The 22,705-nt window shown below is 37.2% G+C and overlaps 1 protein-coding gene across 1 annotated transcript; it reads right to left on the reverse strand.

Moving 5' to 3' along the window:
• Window positions 1-667: 667 nt before the first annotated feature.
• Window positions 668-20,947, reverse strand: slc22a31 (solute carrier family 22 member 31). Its single transcript, XM_067400212.1, has 9 exons — window positions 20,466-20,947; window positions 17,213-17,316; window positions 16,895-17,049; window positions 10,254-10,422; window positions 9,991-10,136; window positions 9,156-9,264; window positions 7,807-8,021; window positions 6,241-6,352; window positions 668-2,657 (listed from the first exon to the last, which is right to left on the reverse strand). The coding sequence occupies exons 1-9, from the start codon at window positions 20,841-20,843 to the stop codon at window positions 2,225-2,227; spliced, it is 1,821 nt and encodes a 606-aa protein (XP_067256313.1). The 5' UTR covers window positions 20,844-20,947; the 3' UTR covers window positions 668-2,224.
• Between the last annotated feature and the right edge of the window lie 1,758 nt (window positions 20,948-22,705).

Below are 22,705 nucleotides of genomic sequence, written 5' to 3' on the forward strand. Positions count from 1 at the left end.
AAATAGTGATAGCCAAACTAAAACATGCTCTGATTCGTTCTGTATGTTTTTTATGTGTTTTAGTGATTGAATTCAAATCAAATATTAACATTACTGAACACACTACTTCTGAATAGGATGTTAACTTCATAAATATTTAGAATTGTATGGAAACATATGGCTCAAATCACTAACCATATATGGAAGAGTCCTTATATGGTCACCAGTGGAGTCTGGATGTCATCTAGTGGAGAAGTTTGGTACTGCACACAAAACTTACTGAAAGTTGTTTTTTTGAGATATCTACTTGAAGTTTTAGTTGAAACTTCTTTTCTTGAAGTTTTAGAGTTGAACATGTTTTGTAAAATATATGTTTTATATAAAATATAGTATATATTATATATAGTATATATTTTAAAATTTTCCTAAACTTCTTTTTTAAACTTTACTTTTACAACGGTCTTTATCTGTGAAGTGTTCCCTTTAAAAAGATACCAAACTTAAGCTTGATTAAAATTTTGAACAATTTAAGTTCGAAAAGTTATTTTCATATCTATGCTCAATAAGTGGGACAGACAATTAAAGGGATTTTTTTATATTTCTAAAAAAATTAATTTATGTTTGTGAAAATATAAATCATTAAAAAAAAAATAAATTAATATATATATATATATATATATATATACAAAAAAAACCTTTAATTGTCTGTCCCACTTATTGAACCATATATTTCCATACTTTTCAAAATATTTACAAAGTAGACATCCTATACAGAAGTAGTTTGTTCAGTAATGTTAATATTTGTTTTTGTATTTTGTATTATTTGCTTTTGAACGAACAGTACGAATGTATACAATTTCTGTATGGACATTTCACAGCGTGTTGAAACGCATCCTAAATGAGAAGAAGTCACAAAATGTCAGGTATTTTAGATATATTGAAAAAAGAAACTAAATGTGGCTGACAATTTATTTATTTATTTATTTTTTTAAATAAGTGAGGAAAAACTCCTTTTTAGTTTCATAGGGTAGTAAAGAACTAAAATAACAACATATAACCAATAAATATTATTTAGGGTCTGTACTGTTGTCTTGGAGCATTAAAACATCACAAACGTAACAGAAATATAGCGTGTATGTGTCAAAACTCATCAGCATGTTGAAACTTTGCATGCATGTTCATGACCCTAAATGAGAAAGAGTCACAAAAAAAACCAAAAATTTACAAAACCGGTCAAATTGGCCTGCAACAGTACATGAGCTTAATTTAATTAATTTTATTATTATTATTATTATTTTAATTCTATTTATTTAGTTTATTTTTTATTTGATTAATTTTTAGATTTTTCCACTTATTAGTCTACAAAAATGATTAATTCATCAGACAGACATCACTGGCTGTGACAACATTTGTCCAATGGCTCTGACTGACACTGGATTCAGGATCAAAAGATTGGTAGATTCAGATTGGTACAAGTTTATTTCCATTTCAAATAAGGAATAGAAATAATAATAATAATAATAATAATAAAAAAAAAACAATGACAAAAACAGTTCCCTTGCTTTGCCAGGCTCGGTTCTGTTGTAGTTCTGCTTGACACATGGAGAAAACAAAGAAACAACAACAACAACAACATCATGACACTGAGATGAAACACTAGATAGACAGGAATGTGATGCAACAAAACTCCACGTACAAATGAGATGAGTTACGGTTCAACAAAATCAAATCATCAAAAACTTTCACATTCCAACAATTTAAACTTCTTCCTGTGATTCTGAATCATTGAGTGCGAATCGTTCAACTCTGAGCGAATAAACTATGATATTGAGCGGACAGTTCAGCACCCCTCAGCGAATCACCGATCAGTGAGGTTAAAGTTTTTATGCGGATAGTTTGTCACAAGACTAGACTAACGAGAGGCATGAGATGCGTCTGCTAAGTGGACAGGCGATGGCTCTCAAGTGACTGTAAGTGGGTACATCACTAAAGCTTAAACTTCATTCAAACGAGGAGGAGAGACATGATGTTTAAACATATAAACTATGGACAGAGTCTCCCAGCAACATCTGTGCATAGAGTTTGGGTTCCCCAAAACAAAATACATGTATAAAGTCACAAAAAAACTGAACACTTCAACAGTTAAAGCACCAAGATGACGTCTTCCCTGGGAAAAGACGCAGTGACCACATTGGCCATGCTATGAGATGAGGACCTGTGTGTTTAAAACTGCCTGGGTGAAATGCTAGGACGAGTCCTCCTGGGCGTCTGGAGCAGTGCCGTTACTGGCCAGTAGGGGTGCTTGCGGCGAAATGGAGATCTTGAACGGCATGGTATCTTTGGCAAGCATCTTTTTGGTGGCGCTGACGAGACGGGAATAGTTATCCCGGTTGTACTCGGAGCTGTGCGGTTGTGTGCGCAGTAGGGGTGGGTTGTCCCGGTTCACACGCGAGAGGAAGAGAGGAGGACGCCGCTGCCGCTCTCCGTCTTTCAGGGAGTCCGGCAGCGGTTTGTGTTTGCTCTCTGGCAGCAGCATGATGCACAGGACGGAAAGAACAGCAAAGGAGGCGAAGACCACGTGATGCAGGAAATAGCCGCCGTTATTCTGCAGCTCCATCAGAGACGACGCAGCCATTCCCACGCAGCCGGCGGCCATGATCAGACCCAGAGTCCCGCCACTGAGGGAGACACACAGTTAAAAACACTTAAATAACAATCCGTCTACTATGGGTTAATGCTCAAGTGATATAGGCTTTTTTCTTTCATTTTAAAGGGGTCATGACAGGAAAAGTCAAATTTGCCTTGATCTTTTGACATATAACAGAGCATTTATTTAATCAAGCTCCAAAAATGTCTAGTTTTGGATATTGCGGGATATGTATGGAAGCTTGTTTCCGCCAAGAAATAAAAAATAATAAAGGTAATTGCAACTTTTTATCTCACAATTCTGACTTTTTTCTCAGAATTGCGAGTTATAAAGTCGGGATTGCGTGTTATAAAGTCAGAATTGCGAGATATAAAGTCAGAATTGAGATATAAAGTCAGAATTGCGAGATATAAAGTCGAAATTGCGAGATATAAAGTCGAAATTGCGAGATATAAAGTCGGAATTGCGAGATATAAAGTCAGAATTGAGATATAAAGTCAGAATTGAGATATAAAGTCGAAATTGCGAGATATAAAGTCAGAATTGCGCGATAAAAAGTCAGAATTGCGAGATATAAAGTCAGAATTGAGATATAAAGTCAGAATTGTGCGATTAAAAAGTCAGAATTGCGAGATATAAAGTCGGAATTGCGTGTTATAAAGTCAGAATTGCGAGATATAAAGTCAGAATTGAGATATAAAGTCAGAATTGAGATATAAAGTCAGAATTGCGAGATATAAAGTCAGAATTGCGAGATATAAAGTCGAAATTGCGAGATATAAAGTCAGAATTGCGAGATATAAAGTCGGAATTGCGCGATATAAAGTCAGAATTGAGATATAAAGTCAGAATTGCGAGATATAAAGTCGAAATTGCGAGATATAAAGTCAGAATTGCGAGATATAAAGTCGGAATTGCGCGATATAAAGTCAGAATTGAGATATAAAGTCAGAATTGTGCGATAAAAAGTCAGAATTGAGGTATAAAGTCAGAATTGAGATATAAAGTCAGAATTGCGCGATAAAAAGTCAGAATTGCGAGATATAAAGTCAGAATTGAGGTATAAAGTCAGAATTGAGATATAAAGTCAGAATTGCACGATAAAAAGTCAGAATTGCGAGATATAAAGTCAGAATTGCGAGATATAAAGTCAGAATTGAGATATAAAGTCAGAATTGAGGTATAAAGTCAGAATTGAGATATAAAGTCAGAATTGCGCGATAAAAAGTCAGAATTGCGAGATATAAAGTCAGAATTGCGAGATATAAAGTCGGAATTGCGTGTAATAAAGTCGGAATTGCGAGATCTAAAGTCGGAATTGCGTGATGTAAAGTCGGAATTGCGTGTAGTAAAGTCGGAATTGCGTGTAGTAAAGTCGGAATTGCGTGTAATAAAGTCAGAATTGCGAGATATAAAGTCAGAATTGAGGTATAAAGTCAGAATTGAGATATAAAGTCAGAATTGCACGATAAAAAGTCAGAATTGCGAGATATAAAGTCAGAATTGCGAGATATAAAGTCAGAATTGAGATATAAAGTCAGAATTGAGGTATAAAGTCAGAATTGAGATATAAAGTCAGAATTGCGCGATAAAAAGTCAGAATTGCGAGATATAAAGTCAGAATTGCGAGATATAAAGTCGGAATTGCGTGTAATAAAGTCGGAATTGCGAGATCTAAAGTCGGAATTGCGTGATGTAAAGTCGGAATTGCGTGTAGTAAAGTCGGAATTGCGTGTAGTAAAGTCGGAATTGCGTGTAATAAAGTCAGAATTGCAAGATATAAAGTCAGAATTGCGTGATGTAAAGCCGGAATTGCGTGTAATAAAGTCGGAATTGCGTGTAATAAAGACGGAATTGCGTGATCTAAAGTCGGAATTGCGAGATATAAAGTCAGAATTGCGAGAAATAAAAAATCAGAATTGCGAGATATAAAGTCAGAATTGCAAGATATAAAGTCAGAATTGCGAGATATAAAGTCAGAATTGCGAGATATATAGTCAGAATTGCAAGATATAAAGTCAGAATTGCGTGATGTAAAGTCGGAATTGCGTGTAATAAAGACGGAATTGCGTGATCTAAAGTCGGAATTGCGAGATATAAAGTCAGAATTGCGAGATATAAAGTCAGAATTGCGAGATATAAAGTCAGAATTGCGAGATATAAAGTCAGAATTGCGAGATATAAAGTCAGAATTGCGAGATATAAAGTCAGAATTGCGAGATATAAAGTCAGAATTGCGAGATATAAAGTCAGAATTGCAAGATATAAAGTCAGAATTGCGAGATATAAAGTCAGAATTGCGAGATATATAGTCAGAATTGCAAGATATAAAGTCAGAATTGCGTGATGTAAAGTCGGAATTGCGTGTAATAAAGTCGGAATTGCGTGTAATAAAGACGGAATTGCGTGATCTAAAGTCGGAATTGCGAGATATAAAGTCAGAATTGCAAGATATAAAGTCAGAATTGCGAGATATAAAGTCAGAATTGCGAGATATAAAGTCAGAATTGCAAGATATAAAGTCAGAATTGCGTGATGTAAAGTCGGAATTGCGTGTAATAAAGACGGAATTGCGTGATCTAAAGTCGGAATTGCGAGATATAAAGTCAGAATTGCAAGATATAAAGTCAGAATTGCGAGATATAAAGTCAGAATTGCGAGATATATAGTCAGAATTGCAAGATATAAAGTCAGAATTGCGTGATGTAAAGTCGGAATTGCGTGTAATAAAGTCGGAATTGCGTGTAATAAAGACGGAATTGCGTGATCTAAAGTCGGAATTGCGAGATATAAAGTCAGAATTGCAAGATATAAAGTCAGAATTGCGAGATATAAAGTCAGAATTGCGAGATATAAAGTCAGAATTGCGAGATATAAAGTCAGAATTGCGCCGATATGAAGTCGGAATTGCGAGATATAAAGTCAGAATTGCGAGATATAAAGTCAGAATTGCGAGATATAAAGTCAGAATTGCGAGATATAAAGTCAGAATTGCGAGATATAAAGTCAGAATTGCGAGATATAAAGTCAGAATTGCGTGTTATAAAGTCAGAATTGCGTGTTATAAAGTCGGAATTGCGCGATCTAAAGTCGGAATTGCGAGATATAAAGTCGGAATTGCGTGATCTAAAGTCGGAATTGCATGATGTAAAGTCGGAATTGCGTGATGTAAAGTCGGAATTGCGAGATATAAAGTCAGAAAGAAAAAGTATCTTACCTGACACTGATACTAGAATGGGCGGTCTTTGCAGTTTCTGTGATTTGGTTCTATTTATTAATTTTATAATAATATTTTTTTCGTCAGATAGTAAAATGAATGTATGCGGAAGATTGGTGTGCAAACGGTAGCTCAGGTGGGTCAAAAACGCACAAGGAGAAGCGTTAGTATAACACAACATCAGCATTCGGGCGGGATTTGATTTCTCACAGGACTGTTGAGTTTGCCAAAAAAAACAGCAGGTAATTTGCCCTGGAATTTTTACTGAAGTTGTGTGAGAGAAAAAAACAGACAGGGCAGATTCAGACAGGATTAAAATCACAAAGTACACATGAGAAACACACATTTCTCTAACGTCCTCCATTCTAAAATCAGCTGGTATATTGTTGGAGCTTACCGCACAACAGTGGGCATGACTTCACTGCCGAAGAACACGCTGAGCATGGCCAACGCCTGAGAGGAGAGGAGACCCACTACTGACAGAACCAGAACCAGCCCTCCATGCAGGTCTGAGAGAGAGAGAGAGAAATTTAAAAGGCTTTCAAAATTTCCACTGAGTTTGTTGCAAAACATTCTGAGATTACCTTTTCCATGAAGGATACATTCCATATAGTATGTTTGATTTCTGCTAAAATGTGTGAATGTTTGAGTGGACAGTGAATCAATTAGATTCATGACTTGAGAAGATTCACAATTAGATGGGATTTGATTAAGTGCATTCATAAAATGATTTAACCCTCAGGTTGTGTTTGTGTCATTATCACATCAGACTAAAACTTACTGGCTTCACTCGCCCAGGGTATAACTACTTCCCCCAAGATCTTTTGTAATTTTTGTGTTTTTTTTTCCCCACCTTGTTACACTTGTGGTGTTCCCAGCCTACAAAAATAGCTTATAAATCTCTCACTACTCTATATTATCACCAAATATTGGATTCAATCTTTTTGTCAACTTGTTTTCTTTCGATTAAGACAAGTTTTGTATTTCTTTTTTAAACTGATTGATCGTAAGCCTCATTGATCTGAGAATGAATGGAGGAGTTGAAAATCAGAGAAACATTTAGTGTTTAGGAGCTTGTTTATCATGTTCATGTTCACACGTGTGCTTGCAAAGATAAAGGCCTTGGACCTGTGCATGTGTCGATACATGCGCACTTTCATGTACACAAACAAACTATTTTGTGTATTACAGAAAATGAACTTTATCCTCAGATCAATGAGGCCTACGATCAATCAGTTTCAAAAATGAATACAAAACCTGTCCTAATTGAAAGAAAACATGTTGACAAAAAGATTTATTTTTGGTGATAATATAGTATAACAAGTGATTTACAAGGCTGCTCATATTTGACCAGGAACACAAAAGGTGTTACAGGGTTTTCAGCACAGGATAAGGGTTAGATGCTTCCCCTAATGTGTCTTTAAGTCAGGTGGCGAATTACACAGCGACCTTCAGGCGGTCAGAGAGTCCACTGTTAGATCATGTATAGTCCTTAATGATGTTATATCACTTTATTTTGATAGCCTATAAAAGTAGTTATATGTAGAAATTTAAATAAGACCAAATTTAAAAAAGCTTTAAAAGCACTGTTAGTTCATGTTAACTATTGTGTAGGATCATGTATAGGCTACACAACCTTAGTAACAAACGCAACTTTCACACGCATGATTGGCAGATAAACCACACACTCTTTCAGTTTTGTGGTCATTTCAGCAAACGGTTTGCTTCGTACGCTCAGTTTAAAAGGTCAAATTTCATAATTCGACAGAGCTGTGCGTATGCAGTTTAGACACTTGCAATAAATGCACGTCTTTGAATAAGCAGGCTTTTCACCAAAACAAACAATTCAAAGACTGAAGCATATGCATCATCAGGATTTGTAATCGATGCATGGAGAAAACGAGTGAATCCTTACACAGTTTCATTGATCAGGCTTTTGGAACAGCATGGAAGAGGGACTTACACTGAGTGAGGGCCAGCAGCAGCAGTGAAGACAGACCCGTGACGATGGCCGACAGCAGCAGCATCCCCCTGCGGCCGAAGCGGTCCACAGACACACAGAGGAAGATGCAGGCCAGAGCTCCGGTCAACACGCGCAGGAAGTAGCTGAAGTAGAAGTGAGGCGAGTAGATATGCAGGTTACGTGTGAAGCAGTACTGGATTCCTGTGCCGATGAAGCTGAGGGTGACAGGAGAACATTTTCTCTCGAATCAGAACGAATTGAGTTTTTTTGAAATCACATTTTTCAAAAGGGGTCATATGATGCTTTTTAACGTTCTGCTCAAGAAAGTTGGTTCATCCGATGCGACGACATTATTAACTGTTTGTTTACAGTTGCTTTAGAAGGCTTGGAAGCTGAAACTCACGATTACAATAAGGGGCGTTACATTTCCGACACGCGCTTGAGGTGTTTGGCCAATCACAATGCACTGGGCCAACTGGCCAATCAGAGCATTCTGGGCTTTTGGGGGCGGGGCTTTGTAGAAACCAGAACGTTTCAGACATACTGGGAATAGAGGTGCTGCAATAATGCATAGTATGTGAAACACTAAAGCATGTAAACCTACTCTATTACACCCAATAAACAAAATAATAAACTTTATAGCATCATCTGACCCCTTTAAAGCAAATAAATGTGTCCAAATATATCTGGACTAAAACCGTGAAGCAGCAAAAGCATGTTGAGAGGTCTGTGTATGACACACGACAACTGATTTTTTCCAAATACTTCAAATATGTTTACAAAATAAAACATAAAACACACAAATCAAAGCTATTGTTGGCAGGACCCCCATTTGCATATTATTTGTGCAAAATGCAAATCAATTCCAAATCATGTGATGCTGAAAATGCAGAAATTCAGAAAGTTCATGCTTTGTTGGCTAATATTACCCACAACCCCTTTCTCATTGGAAGAGGAGGAGTTTGTGTTGATTCATTTGTGTCCAATTGACCCTTCGACTGGAGTTTGATTGACAGGTGATCTAACCAATCATAACGCCGAATCCGCCATTTTGTCCGACAAAGCAGTCAGGAGTTAGAAGATTAACCTCGGTGGACTCGAACTTGAAAAATGGTGTGTATTTACATCTTTCCGTGTTTTAAACAACATTCCTTCTCATGTTCATTCATGTTTATTTGATTAAATTAACTAGTAAACAAAGCAACAGTAACTAAGGAGGGCGGGTCTTTGTGAAGGGTCAATTGTTAAAAAAAAAAAATAGCGATTTCTTCAGCACTTTTTATTATTACATACTCAAATGTGCAACAAGTATGAGATTGGCGTGCAGCCACGGTACTAGTGTAACTCACAGAGTGAAACCCAGAATGAGGCAGTTTTTCCAGATGACTCTGGTGTGACGCAACTCTACCACATGATGATACTCCGGCTGGACGTCTTCAGGGAATGCCTCCTCTATCTCTACAGAGAGAGGGAAGCAATTAGAGAGTTAAAGAGGAAAGAGTGATAGCGGAGTTGATTTCGGATCAGTACATTCCAAGGATAATACTCAGGGAGGGATGGGCTCGATTCCTCAATTTAAACACCCTAAATAGATCTATTCACCATCCATGATTTGTCATAATGTGATTCAGTTATTGAGCTGGGATATCATTATTGCATAAAAGAAACAAGAAACAAAAAGCAGTCTCATCATGAGACCATCGATACCCTCAAGAGCTTCAGTATCTCCTGTGAAATGTATAATCACACCATAACAGACGATTGATTAGACAGTGTTCTGTAACTAAGCCATAAAATATCTCTGATAATCACTAGGATTGTCTCTGTGTTTATGTTAACTGTGTGTGTGTTTGACAGTGTGTATAAGACGTGAAAGATAACTTAGTTTAGTACTCGCACGCTGTCTGACAGGCTTTTAGTGTGTGTGCTTTATGTGTATGTGCTCAGATAATAAAATGTTTAACTGGCAAGGCTTCGTTCATGATCAAAAATTGTGATAAAGCACACCCCAAATACAGGAAATACATTATACAAGTAGACAAGTGGTCAAGTGTGGGTATTGGGACAGGCCCACTGGGTCTCAGGCTACAGATATACAGTATACAAGAGAACGTGGCATATTTAAAACCCACAACATGAGACCATAGTTTTGTTTTTTGATGTTTGGGAGGCCGAGATCCGTACCTGAGAGGAGTGTTTCAGCAGGGAAGAGCTCATCACTCACACATAACCCATTCCGTACGGAAAAAGACTGGAGACACTTCTTTGCTTGAGGAATTTGAGACGTGGCCAAGAGCCAACGAGGAGATTCTGGGAACACTGAAGCACAGCTTGTGTGCGCAACACACACACACACACACACACACACACACAGACAGAGAACAGTTTAAGTAAAAAAATACAATGAATAGGCAATATAGTGCATATATTTGTTTTATATGACTCACCACCAATAGGACAGCAGTAGCAGCAGGGGCAGTGTGGTGACAGCCTGTAGTACTGGCCAATCACGGCAAAGCACTGCAAGCCCCGGCAACAAAAGCTCTGCAAACACCGCAAAGAAGCCACTGACCATAGACACCATGAGTCTGTGAGACGGGTCACACCATTCCAGTCCTGGACCATGTAGAAAAGAGAGGAATAAACTGAGAGAGAGACACAAGTGACACTGTTTCAACCAGACACAAACAAATCAATCACAAATCACGCCAATCAGAAGAGCAAGTGGGCAGAGTCACTCTGCACTCGCAACCAAATAGATCCAAAAATCACAGCCAATCAGAAGCATGTGGGCGGAGTCACTCTGCACTCGCAACCAAATAGATCCAAAATCAAGCCAATCAGAAGCATGTGGGCGGAGTCACTCTGCACTCGCAACCAAATAGATCCAAAAATCACAGCCAATCAGAAGCATGTGGGCGGAGTCGCTCTGCACTCGCAACCAAATAGATCCAAAATCAAGCCAATCAGAAGCATGTGGGCGGAGTCACTCTGCACTCGCAACCAAATAGATCCAAAATCAAGCCAATCAGAAGCATGTGGGCGGAGTCGCTCTGCACTCGCAACCAAATAGATCCAAAATCACAGCCAATCAGAAGCATGTGGGCGGAGTCTCTCTGCAAGTCCAGTGCACTCGCAACCAAATAGATCCAAAATCACGCCAATCAGAAGCATGTGGGCGGAGTCGCTCTGCGCTTGCAACCAAATAGATCCAAAATCAAGCCAATCAGAAGCATGTGGGCGGAGTCGCTCTGCACTCGCAACCAAATAGATCCAAAATCAAGCCAATCAGAAGCATGTGGGCAGAGTCGCTCTGCAAGTCCAGTGCACTCGCAACCAAATAGATCCAAAATCAAGCCAATCAGAAGCATGTGGGCGGAGTCGCTCTGCACTTGCAACCAAATAGATCCAAAATCAAGCCAATCAGAAGCATGTGGGCAGAGTCGCTCTGCAAGTCCAGTGCACTCGCAACCAAATAGATCCAAAATCACAGCCAATCAGAAGATCATGTGGGCGGAGTCTCTCTGCACTCGCAACCAAATAGATCCAAAATCACGCCAATCAGAAGCATGTGGGCGGAGTCGCTCTGCACTCGCAACCAAATAGATCCAAAATCAAGCCAATCAGAAGCATGTGGGCGGAGTCACTCTGCACTCGCAACCAAATAGATCCAAAATCAAGCCAATCAGAAGCATGTGGGCGGAGTCGCTCTGCACTCGCAACCAAATAGATCCAAAATCACAGCCAATCAGAAGCATGTGGGCGGAGTCTCTCTGCAAGTCCAGTGCACTCGCAACCAAATAGATCCAAAAATCACAGCCAATCAGAAGAGCGTGTGGGCGGAGTCGCTCTGCACTCGCAACCAAATAGATCCAAAATCAAGCCAATCAGAAGCATGTGGGCGGAGTCACTCTGCACTCGCAACCAAATAGATCCAAAATCAAGCCAATCAGAAGCATGTGGGCGGAGTCGCTCTGCACTCGCAACCAAATAGATCCAAAATCACAGCCAATCAGAAGCATGTGGGCGGAGTCTCTCTGCAAGTCCAGTGCACTCGCAACCAAATAGATCCAAAAATCACAGCCAATCAGAAGAGCGTGTGGGCGGAGTCGCTCTGCACTCGCAACCAAATAGATCCAAAATCACAGCCAATCAGAAGAGCGTGTGGGCGGAGTCGCTCTGCACTCGCAACCAAATAGATCCAAAATCACAGCCAATCAGAAGAGCGTGTGGGCGGAGTCGCTCTGCACTCGCAACCAAATAGATCCAAAATCAAGCCAATCAGAAGAGAGTGTGGGCGGAATCTCTCTGCCATCGCACTGCACTCAGAACAGAATGGATGAGTACATCATGAAATTCATAAACATTATGCTATATTAACTTTATTAAAAATACATACTGAGTAACTGAAACATTCTCATTTCCTTTCATTTATTTTCATTATCTGAGGTGGATTATCTATTGTCACTTTCAGTACGGCTATAAAGGTCACGCAAAATGACATTCAAACTCACGTTAGATGCATTTAACCCTTTCCCCGCCATTGATGGATTTACCAGCAATCCATGTTCCCACTGTTATACGGTAGGGGGCGCTATTACGCAAATTGTGAAAAAGGGTACAGAATCTCCGGATCAAAACAGGCAAAAAAAGGAGCAGAAACAAGTGATAAAAGCATTGCTTATGCATGTTTTGATCTTTTTGGAAAAAAGATAAAAAAAATAAATAAAAAAAAAGCAATTTTCGCATTTTTTTTTATGAATCTTCAAGTGTTGATAAAAATAATGCATGAAGCTAGAATAAATACACAAATATTCACACAACAAAACATTCTGGGGTCAGGAACGTTTTGTGAAAATGAAAAAGAAACGCTGGCGGGGAAAGAGTTCACAATAAATAAAGCACATGATCTGTACTTGAGATTATCATCGTCATACTTTGCATGTAGTTGTTCCAGCTGCGACATTGAAAAAAGCTGAAAAATACATTGAATAAAACAGAATCGTCGCAGCTGGACAGAACAAAAACTCTAACTTGGAAAAGGTGCCTTTCCAGACTTGACCCCAACCCAGCAGAGGAGTGATGCTGGAAACTGACGCAGGACTGAGGTCAGCGATGACTTCTGTACATGACCTCACATGCTTGGCTGGATTAAATGAACTTTTATTATGAACTCCATTATGATGGGTAAGAGCGACCTTAACTCTAGGAAAAAGTCTGTCACTTCCTACAATCCTCTACACAACAGGAAGTCGTTTTGTCCTCCATCCGATTATTGTTCCTGAAGTCTTGCAGCACAACAAATCACTGAAACTACTCTCATTCTTTTCCCATCTGGCTTCAATTTTATAAAATACAAGTACAAATATTTCAAGATAAAAGTACACGCACACACATCTTTAACATTTTCAAATAACAGTAAACAAATATATAAATATAAACTTATAAAGGAATATTTTTTTTCATTTGAATGTTTTTGAAATCTTTTTATTTGGTAAATATACAGTAAATATTATTACAATTTAGTGTACAAAAAAGTGTTTTCTATGTGAATATATAGTACGCTGTAATTTATTTCTCTGATCAAAGCTGAATTTTCAGCATCATTACTCCAGTCTTCAGTGTCACATGATCCTTCAGAAATCATTCTAATATGCTGATTTGCTGCCTAATATCTTTGTAGAAACCACGATTTCATGTTTATTTGATGAATAGAAAGCATTTATTTGAAATAGAAATCTTTTGTAACATTATAAATATCTTTACTTTTACTTTTGATCAATTAATGCGTCTAAATCACAATTTACACAAAAATATGAAACAACATTGATAATCAGAAATGTTTCTTGATCGTCAAATCATATTAGAATGATTTCTGAAGGATCATGTGACACTGAAGACTGGAGTAATGATGCTGAAAATTCAGCTTTGATCACAGGAATAAATTAAACTTTAAAACATATTCAACTGGAAAACAGTTCTTTTAAATTGTAATTTTTTTAACTGTTTTACTGTATTTGATCAAATAAATGGAGTCATGGTGAGCAGAAGAGACTTCTTACACTAATAAACTAAAAACTGTCAACAAGAGTCCAGCACACATGGAAACTGTAAACTGTGGAGAACAGTAATAAAGACTGTGTAGGGATCTGACTGGTACTATATATAAGCAAAACATGTTAAATATGTGGACGGGTCGAGTGTTTACATCCAGCTCTCTCCAATTCCTCGTCACACCCACACTTTTCTGCGAGAGCTCACTAAAGGGGTTTGCGTGTTGGAAAGACCATCAGCACAAACATACACTCTCAACTAACAATCACAGGAAGTGCGGGACGAGAACACAGACCTCTGGAAAGAACAGAGAGCAGATCTTGTCTGTTCTTCAGAATGATTCACTATCAGCACTATCAGAGAATCGGGACAGCAGACAGAGCGCCCTGTGAACTCTCCTCAGACAGTGATGAAACAGAGACAGATCTGAGGTTTGGAACAGTGTGTTCGTGAGATAGAACTGGAATGCCGCGCACTGCTGTTCCCTGTCAATCGCCTGACCCTCCGCTGCAAACGGAGAAACCCCATGGAACATTCCAGACGGCCTCCCGCTGACGCTCCAAACCAACATCCAGCAACAAGTACGACACTCCTTATCAAAAGTGTCCTATTGATCAAGAACTTCTGCACACCACCAGTCGAAAGTGTAGTGTATCTACTCAATCTTTATCATCACTGATGTCCAGAGTTTAGAATAACAGGGTTGAAGGAGTTTCCATGTGTGATGGACACAGTCAGCTGCTTTTCTTTCACTTTATTTAGTTTGATAAAGAGTATGAATGTATCGGGGTTAAAGTATTAAATACATTTCTGTTAACTGAAAAAGCTGATAAATAAAAATAATAAAATATAAAAATGTTGAAATTATACTAAAATGAAAATAAGAAATGTTGCCAACAATAAACTGAAATACATTTTAGATGAAGCACTAAAATTATTAACTGGAAAATTAAAATTAATTACGATTAAATTAAACCTAAACAGCAATATATAAAAACGCAAAATAAAACAAAATAAAATAAACCCTAATAAAACAACAAAAGCACATATCAAAATGACTAAAAATTAAACTAAGATTAACATGAAAACTAAAAACGTAAAAATAAATGGTAAATCAAAACATTAATAAAACTAAAATAACACTGGTATGTTTGAGATTCTCAAATTCCTACTATTTATATTTGGCTAGTGTCATTTCAAAAGTTTTTTATTTTTATTTTTTAGATTTGTTAAAGTTAGACTTCTTAATATTCTTCTATTAATATTCTAATATTCATCTATTTATTATAAACAATACAGCAGGAGGAAAAAAAATTCTAATGCATTTTTTTGTAAAAAAGTGCACAGAGTCGCTATTAGCGACCCAAAGTATGTAATTTTGTCACTGTCACTTGATGGAGGATCTGGTGAAGAAGCTGTCAGCGATCAAAATATGGATTTTGAAGATGAAAATTATAGTTTTGAGAATATGGTTGAGATGGCGAAATATGAGCTGATGCTGAATGTACGGGGAAATGAGCTCTGATGAGGACAGTGATGATGGGAAAAAACATCTGCTCAAATTAATCCCTTCTAAGTTTCAAAAGGTAATGAAATGTGATTCATTTAATTCATCCGTAGTTGTTATTAAAACATCAGAAGAGTTTTATAGTAGAGATGCACCGATTGCAATTTTTTTTTTGTAAGTGTGACCCACCGTTACCAATTTTTGCAGATTCCGAAATATAATTAACAGCATATACAAACAAAAATCTACTTCTCTTCAATGCAAAATTTTATTTTCATAAATAAACCACAAGTGAAAAGTCAGTAATAAAATAAGAACAAATAAACAAGTTGGAAACAACAGCACAAATAAATACAATAGAATAAAGAGAGCTATGAAAGTTTTTCACGTGGGTCTTACAGTATATTCAGGTAAGAAATACTACAGAAATTAAATGTAAAATAACACTGGATAGTCTTCAATGTAAAAATTAAATGCAGATTAACGCTTACAATTAAAGTTTTTCAGTCATAAGCAGCGAGTGATTTTCTCAGCAGGTTTATTAGGCTGCTGTCACTTTAAGAGCTTATGCACAGATCCAATATACTGATACACAACTATTTACGTTCCAAAACTGACTGTGTTTAACTAAATATGGGCATTTTGACAAAAGTGTGTGAGTATTTGATCGTTTAAGGGCAATACGCCACAAAAAACAACTTAATTTGACACTCGCGAGCTGTTTGAGAGACGCCCCACTTACATAGACGGTGTGAATGTGAAGCCTGCGGGAATGAGTAAAAATTCGCAATACAAGAACTATTCAACCGGAGCGAGTGAGAGGCGGTGGGGTGTGTGTCAATTCACCATCGGAGAGAAGAAAGAGTGAAAACGAGCAGCTGGTATCGGTGTAGCGATACTACGAAAAAGGATATCGTTTCAGATATTTCAGTATCGATACGTATCGGAATATTTATATTTTTGACAACACTAGTGTCTAATTCGGTTTGTTGTTTCGAATGTTTTCCTGGTGGTTCCCCTGTGGTTTACTTTGGCCTTACAAGTATTAATTTCACCGCTGACAACAAAACGGACCGGCTCGGAATCAGAAAGACGTGAGATTGACCGACCGGTCACTGATCATGCGGGAAATCAGCCAATTCTGATCTCTAGCCGGTCGATCGGTGCATCTCTATTTTATACTAAATGCAGCAGTTAGAGATCCGGGTCGCTAAAGACCCGAATATGTAATAGTACTTAAAAAATATTAGTACTTGTATTTTATGGAAATTGATGGACAAATTCAAAAAATGAAAAAGTAGTTTCTTGTGCTGCAAGACTTCAGGAACAATAATCGGATGGAGGAAAAGAGGGCTTGCTGCTGTAGAGGATTGTAGGACTTTTTGCATAGTCAAATCTATCAAATATTGACCTGGAGTGAACAAGTATCTCACAAAACCACCTGTGTACAGCAAACAGACTTTTAGTCCTTTTGAGTCTTACAAAACGTATCAGCTGCAGACTCAGGAAGAGGTCACATGTACTTACGTGCGATGTAAGATGACAAAAACACTCCGGCTAACATTGAGCCTTGGCAGAGGCGGAGAAACGGGAAAACAGAAGGACTGTTAGAAAGACAAGCCATGACTCCCAGCAGCCCCGAGAGAAGCAGTGACAGCAGCAGCGCACACCGGCGACCCAACCTGAACAAACACAGAGCGTCAGCATGATACAACGGCACATGTTTCACTCAAAATAAAGAGATTTCTGTTAGTGGTTATTCTGCTAGGACACTCGTAAACTTGACAACTGACTTTGATCACATTTAGAAAACAACTAGTGTAATAATAATGTAGGAAGACCCACCAGTCACAGAGAGTGCCGAGCAAAATGTATCCCAGAGTCCAGCCCGTCATGAAACAGATGTGCTGGAGCGGGATCTTCCAGTAGTCGGCACACACTAAGTTCCACTGTCGGCATGAAGAGGAAACAGAGACACTTTAATTTTTTTTTTTAAAATACCCTGTTGAAAAATCAGGCAACGATGGCTTACGATGGTCAAGGTGTTTTTGGAAAATGGCAGCTGGTTGTTTCCAGCCCTAACAAGCTTGACTGAGATGCTCTACCAAGTCAAAGTCAGCTGATCAACCATCTATTAGACCAGATAATGACTATAAACCATTTAAAACTAGCTAGAACCATCAGAAGGTGTTTGAGTTGGATATTACAAGGTAAATAAATGTAATGTAAAAAAAAGTATGGATGCATGGTATATCGGCCACCATATCGGTATTGGCCAATTTATGTTCATTTTTAATGTTATCGTTATCAGCCCAATAAGAAAATTTGGCCGACATATTAAAACCGATAAATAATGGATTATTTCCTTCAGCTGAGACACTGCGCACTGTTCACCGTGATGGCTTGAAATGCTTGAAATATGATTAAAATAACTATATAATACATTTAAGTGCAACATGTCATATAAGCTACATAAAATTATAATGAGAACATTATTATTGTGTGCTTGGGACATGGATTTTAAATGGTAAAACTTTTGTTTTTGTATTCAGACTCTCAAAAATTACATAAAAATTTGGATTCAGATTTATCGGTCAATATATCGGTTATCGGATTTCAAATATAATGAATTATCGGTATCTGCCAAAAAAAAAGTATTTAAAAAAAAAAAAGAAATACATTTCCAATTAAATAAAAGAATATGGAGTCGGTCACTGACACTGTGCTGATGTCAATCGAATGTATCCTTTTCAAATATTTGAAAACTAAAATCATTTAAACATTTGGGTCATTGACAAATAAGGTTTTTAAAAATGTAAAAAAAAATAAAATAATGGAGATATTAATTTTGAAGTTTTATTAAGTGATAAAATGTTATGTGGTTTTTATAATCAATTAGCACTGCTTTTGTAAATTTTATTGAAAATTTGTCACCAAAAAAGTCATTTGGTTTAACCAAATTTCGATTTTTACCGAATGACGATATTTTCAAACAGTGCTAACAGGCTGATATCTAGCTAGCTAACAAAAGGACAATCAAACATTTTATATTTAGTACAAGTTTTTCAAATATTACAACATTTTCCATGTTTTATAGCGGTTGCACCGAATGAACTGATGTTTCGGGACATGCGTATGAGAGTGAAAACATTAATTTTTCAAATAGTTAAATGAGAGTTAGTTACTACTACTCCTTTGCAGGTGTCTGAATGATGTCACATCCTGTCACATGATATTAAACACATGACTTGATCCAAAATGGTCCTTTATATTGGTTACTCCGAATGACATCAATGAAATTCATTTTTCCAGACATTCTTTCTCATAACAAAACACATCATTTTAATATCATTTTGCACTATGTTGATATATGATGTAATAAAATCATGCCAGAATAAAAAAAATATACATTTATTAAATTTTAAGATATTTTAATCACAAATGAAATGGCTGTATTGGCGTTTGGACGGTTAAACCGAATGACCTTTTGACACTTCAAAATCTTTAAAATACCTTTATATGTAGCAAAATATAATTAAAACCTTTAGGCTACAGTAAAATAGATCTAGTTGTACTACTTTACATACGTTGAATGTCATATCTTTGTTTTTTATTATTATTAACGCCTTTGTTCACTGACCCAAATACAAAAACACCCACTAAATCTTAAGGCGGCTGACGAAGTGTAGAGTAGATGTGACTTTTTTCATTATATAATCAACTCCTATTATTACATTATAGCTAATGTGAAGCCATGCCGCTCCAGTTTTACAATCTTCCTCTGTCTTGTTCTGCTTCCAGAAGGATATTCCAACAAGCAAATCCATACAGACACAGAAAAAACTTATTTTTTCCATCATGGAAAAGGAAACATACTGCTTGTCAAGGCCACATGAAAAGCTCCTGGCTCTTTACGTCCTGTGGAACAGGAACTCGTTCACCGCCGTTCCCTGTGCTTCCAATGATTCGTTCAGGGTCTCATAGATTATATATGCAGCTTTATGACTTCATAATCTTAATCACAACATTCTGAACCATATAGTTAGCCAACAACAAAAACTACTAAGCTGTATTTTCAGACAATTTTATATGATTTATTACTGGATCATGTATGGTTAATACTAATCTAGATGGGTCAGACTAAGAAGTATACAAATTACATATCACTATTATTTAAATTTAGGAGGGTTTCTGGAATCACACCACATTAATTTAGCCATCTAAATAGGGACATTCATTTGGGAAGAGTCACGTCAACGAAGCAGTTCATAGATCCGATTCACTGATTCTTTTTTTGAGTTTTCGCTGAAACTCTTGCACAATAGTGTTTCATTTTAGTAGGAAAAAATCACAAAGGTTGATCATCAAGTTCTTGAAAATTGTGGCCAATGTTATGTTGTTTACAACACTGTTATCAAAATATAAATTAATACTGATCGTTGACACTTCAAAATCTTTAAAATAACTTTATATGTAGCAAAATATAATCAAAACCTTTTGGAATCAATAATTTCTGGAATCACACCACATTAATTTAGCCATCTAAATAGGGACATTAAAGAGACTTCTATTGTTTTATACTATAACCTAACCATAATCATAAACTTCCAATATTTTTATATAAACAAACAAACCTTTACATACTGTTTTTATAAAACAGGGATTTGCAGGTATGAATTTGTCCACCAAATATGGTTAAACATGAATATTGTTCTCGCAAATCTACCACACGTGTCCCTTTTGCTTCTTTTTAATAAAAAAATCTATATATTAATAGTCAAAATAATTAAAGGAATAGTTCATTTTTTCCAAACCTGTAAGATTTTTTTCTTCTATTGAACAAAAAAGAAGATATTTTGAAGAATGTTTGCAACCAAACAGTTGGGCCCCATTGACTTCCATTATATTTTTTTCTTCTTCTCCCATACTCAACTGTTTGGTTGCCCATATTCCTCTTTTGTGTTTATTATCAGAGAAAAGAAACTCATACAGGTTTGAAACAACTTGAGGGTGAGTAAATGACAGAATTTTAATTTTTGGGTGAACTGTACCTTTAAATCATAATTCTGCGGTTTAAAGGAGAGGTTCGCGTACTAACCTCGGTTACTAGATTGTTCTGGAGTCCCGCGGGTTTGGCGTACTCCCATCCTCCAGTACAGGGCACCACGTCCCGCGGCACATTCCCCGTCAAGTTGCTTACATTCCCCGGGTACTTGTAGAGCTCGCAGTGGCTGAACCCGGAGCCCTTCTGCCAGGGGACGGTGAGGTTGAGGTACGCCTGCCTGGAGAGGTTTCCGAGCGGCAGTAACGCCAGATCAGGTTTGCAGTGGTAAGACTCGGGGACGAGCGTGAAGAAAACATCGCTGAAAAGATTCAGCGACACAGCAAAGTTCGGAAACCAGCTGAAAAGCGTTATGATCCTGTTGTATCGCCCATATCCGCCGACCTGAGGGTATATTTTAGTTTCAAACTCCATAACTAGAGTCCTTATCGAGGAAAACAGCTGTTTTTCACAGACATTTCACCCTGGAGCGCTGAGAAACGCACTGCTGTCCACAAACACACGGACTGATAGATGAAGCACAGGAGAGTATGATTCATTTGGGAAGAGTCATGTCAACGAAGCAGTTCATAGATCCGATTCACTGAATCTTTTGTGTTCTCGCTGAAACTCTTGCGCAATAATGTTTCATTTTAGTAGGAAAAGTTCAAGTTCTTGAAAGTTGTGTCAAATGTCATGTTGTTTACATCAGTGTTATTGTTATCAAAATATAAATTAATCATTATTAGCTCTTTTCACAGACTGTGATGACGCGTTTTAAACGTCATCAATATCGTAAATCCTGCAAAGTTTTTTTATATTTTCATTTTTTTTTAAAAAACGTATGCATATTTATAATACTTAAATAACATCTTTTTCTCTTCTGACTGCCGTTATCAATCGCTTTTTATTTTTTCCTCCACTATTGTGGAGTTTTTCTTTTGCTATTTGAGCAAATGGAAACACATATATTTAACGTATTCTCTTATTCACCGCTATATAATTTAGCCAACTATGACAACTTACGCTTCTGAGAAAAGGATCTATTCTTAGTTTTCACACATCACAGATTTAAGGCCTGTTCACACCAAGAACGATAACTATAAATATATAACGATAGCAGCGACGATATTCAGTTTTGTGTCTGTCTCTTTAAATGCTCGAGCTCGTTAATGTATGGCGGATTCTGATTGGCTGTCATTTGTTTTTATCATTTTTTTTTTAAACTATCGTTTTCGTTTTTCTGTTCTATTTTCGTTAATTGTGGTGTGATGCTATTCCAAAGTCCCTTTAAGACAAGCATAGAAGACAAGTCATGTCACTCGGCGGCCATCTTTGAAACGCCTCTCGGGCATCCTGGGCCTCATGCCCTATCTCTTTGAATGGGGAAACATCAAATTCTCCAAAACTGTTCGCCAACCTTACGATTACATTTCATATTTGAAATCACCAATGAAATCTGACAATAGCTGTCTCATAAATGTTTTATCCAAACGCTCGAAACATGACAAAAAAACTGTATTTTTAGGCTGGATCAAGCTAATGCGCATGCGCAGACCTAAACGCGCGTCTCTTCTGCCATGTTTCAGAGGCGAGCATCTGACCGTTTCTATAGAAACCGGTGCTTAACGGCTGCTGCAGTGACGCGATGACTTTACCAGTCGGCGATTGGCTCTTATTTAGAAAGGCGGGACTTATTCCGCCATATTACACTTACACTTTCTCCCATTCATAACAATACGAGTGACACGTCTTGTGTTATTCTGTAGTCTTTGGCTATTCTTTCATATTTAGAAAGATTATATCGTTATCGTTCATGTAGATTGTGTGATGTAAAAAGGTTTTGATCAAGTATCGACTCAAAAGAATAATTTGCCCGCGAATCATAAGTCTGTATTTCAAACGTTCATGTCATTACATGTAAAGCAGATGAGATAGTCACTATCTATTCAAAGATGAGCCATCTCGTAACAGGAGGACCAGTGAAATCACAACACCTCTGCATGCTCGCTCAGTCGGTGCAGTTTTCTTGTGTGTGTGTTTTGGATCAGAAACTAAAAGGTTATGTTTATGAATCATGTCCTCCAAACTAAAATTAGAAGGATCATATTTTTATCGCTGCTGAGCAAACATGAAAAACCCGCGATGACTCCGTGTGCTGTACACACTGCATTTCATATAAAATGCATTATTTTTTATTCGTTTTATAATTATTATTTTATATAATTCATTAAATATTAATCAATTTCTGTTGATCACAAGGGATTTATTGCCATTTCATAAATATTTAATATTTC

The sequence above is a fragment of the Chanodichthys erythropterus genome, chromosome 11 (assembly GCF_024489055.1).
Source record: "Chanodichthys erythropterus isolate Z2021 chromosome 11, ASM2448905v1, whole genome shotgun sequence".
Classification (NCBI taxonomy): Eukaryota; Metazoa; Chordata; class Actinopteri; order Cypriniformes; family Xenocyprididae; genus Chanodichthys; species Chanodichthys erythropterus.

Excerpts from the sequence above, each read along its gene's own strand:
- slc22a31 (XM_067400212.1), bottom strand. The coding sequence starts at position 20,843 with ATGGAGTTTGAAACTAAAATATACCCTCAGGTCGGCGGATATGGGCGA. Across the intron at positions 10,423-16,894 it reads TTTGTCATCTTACATCGCAC|GACTGGAATGGTGTGACCCG; the intron begins GTAAGTACATGT and ends TACATGGTCCAG. Across the intron at positions 2,658-6,240 it reads GTCATGCCCACTGTTGTGCG|TGGCGGGACTCTGGGTCTGA; the intron begins GTAAGCTCCAAC and ends TGTCTCCCTCAG.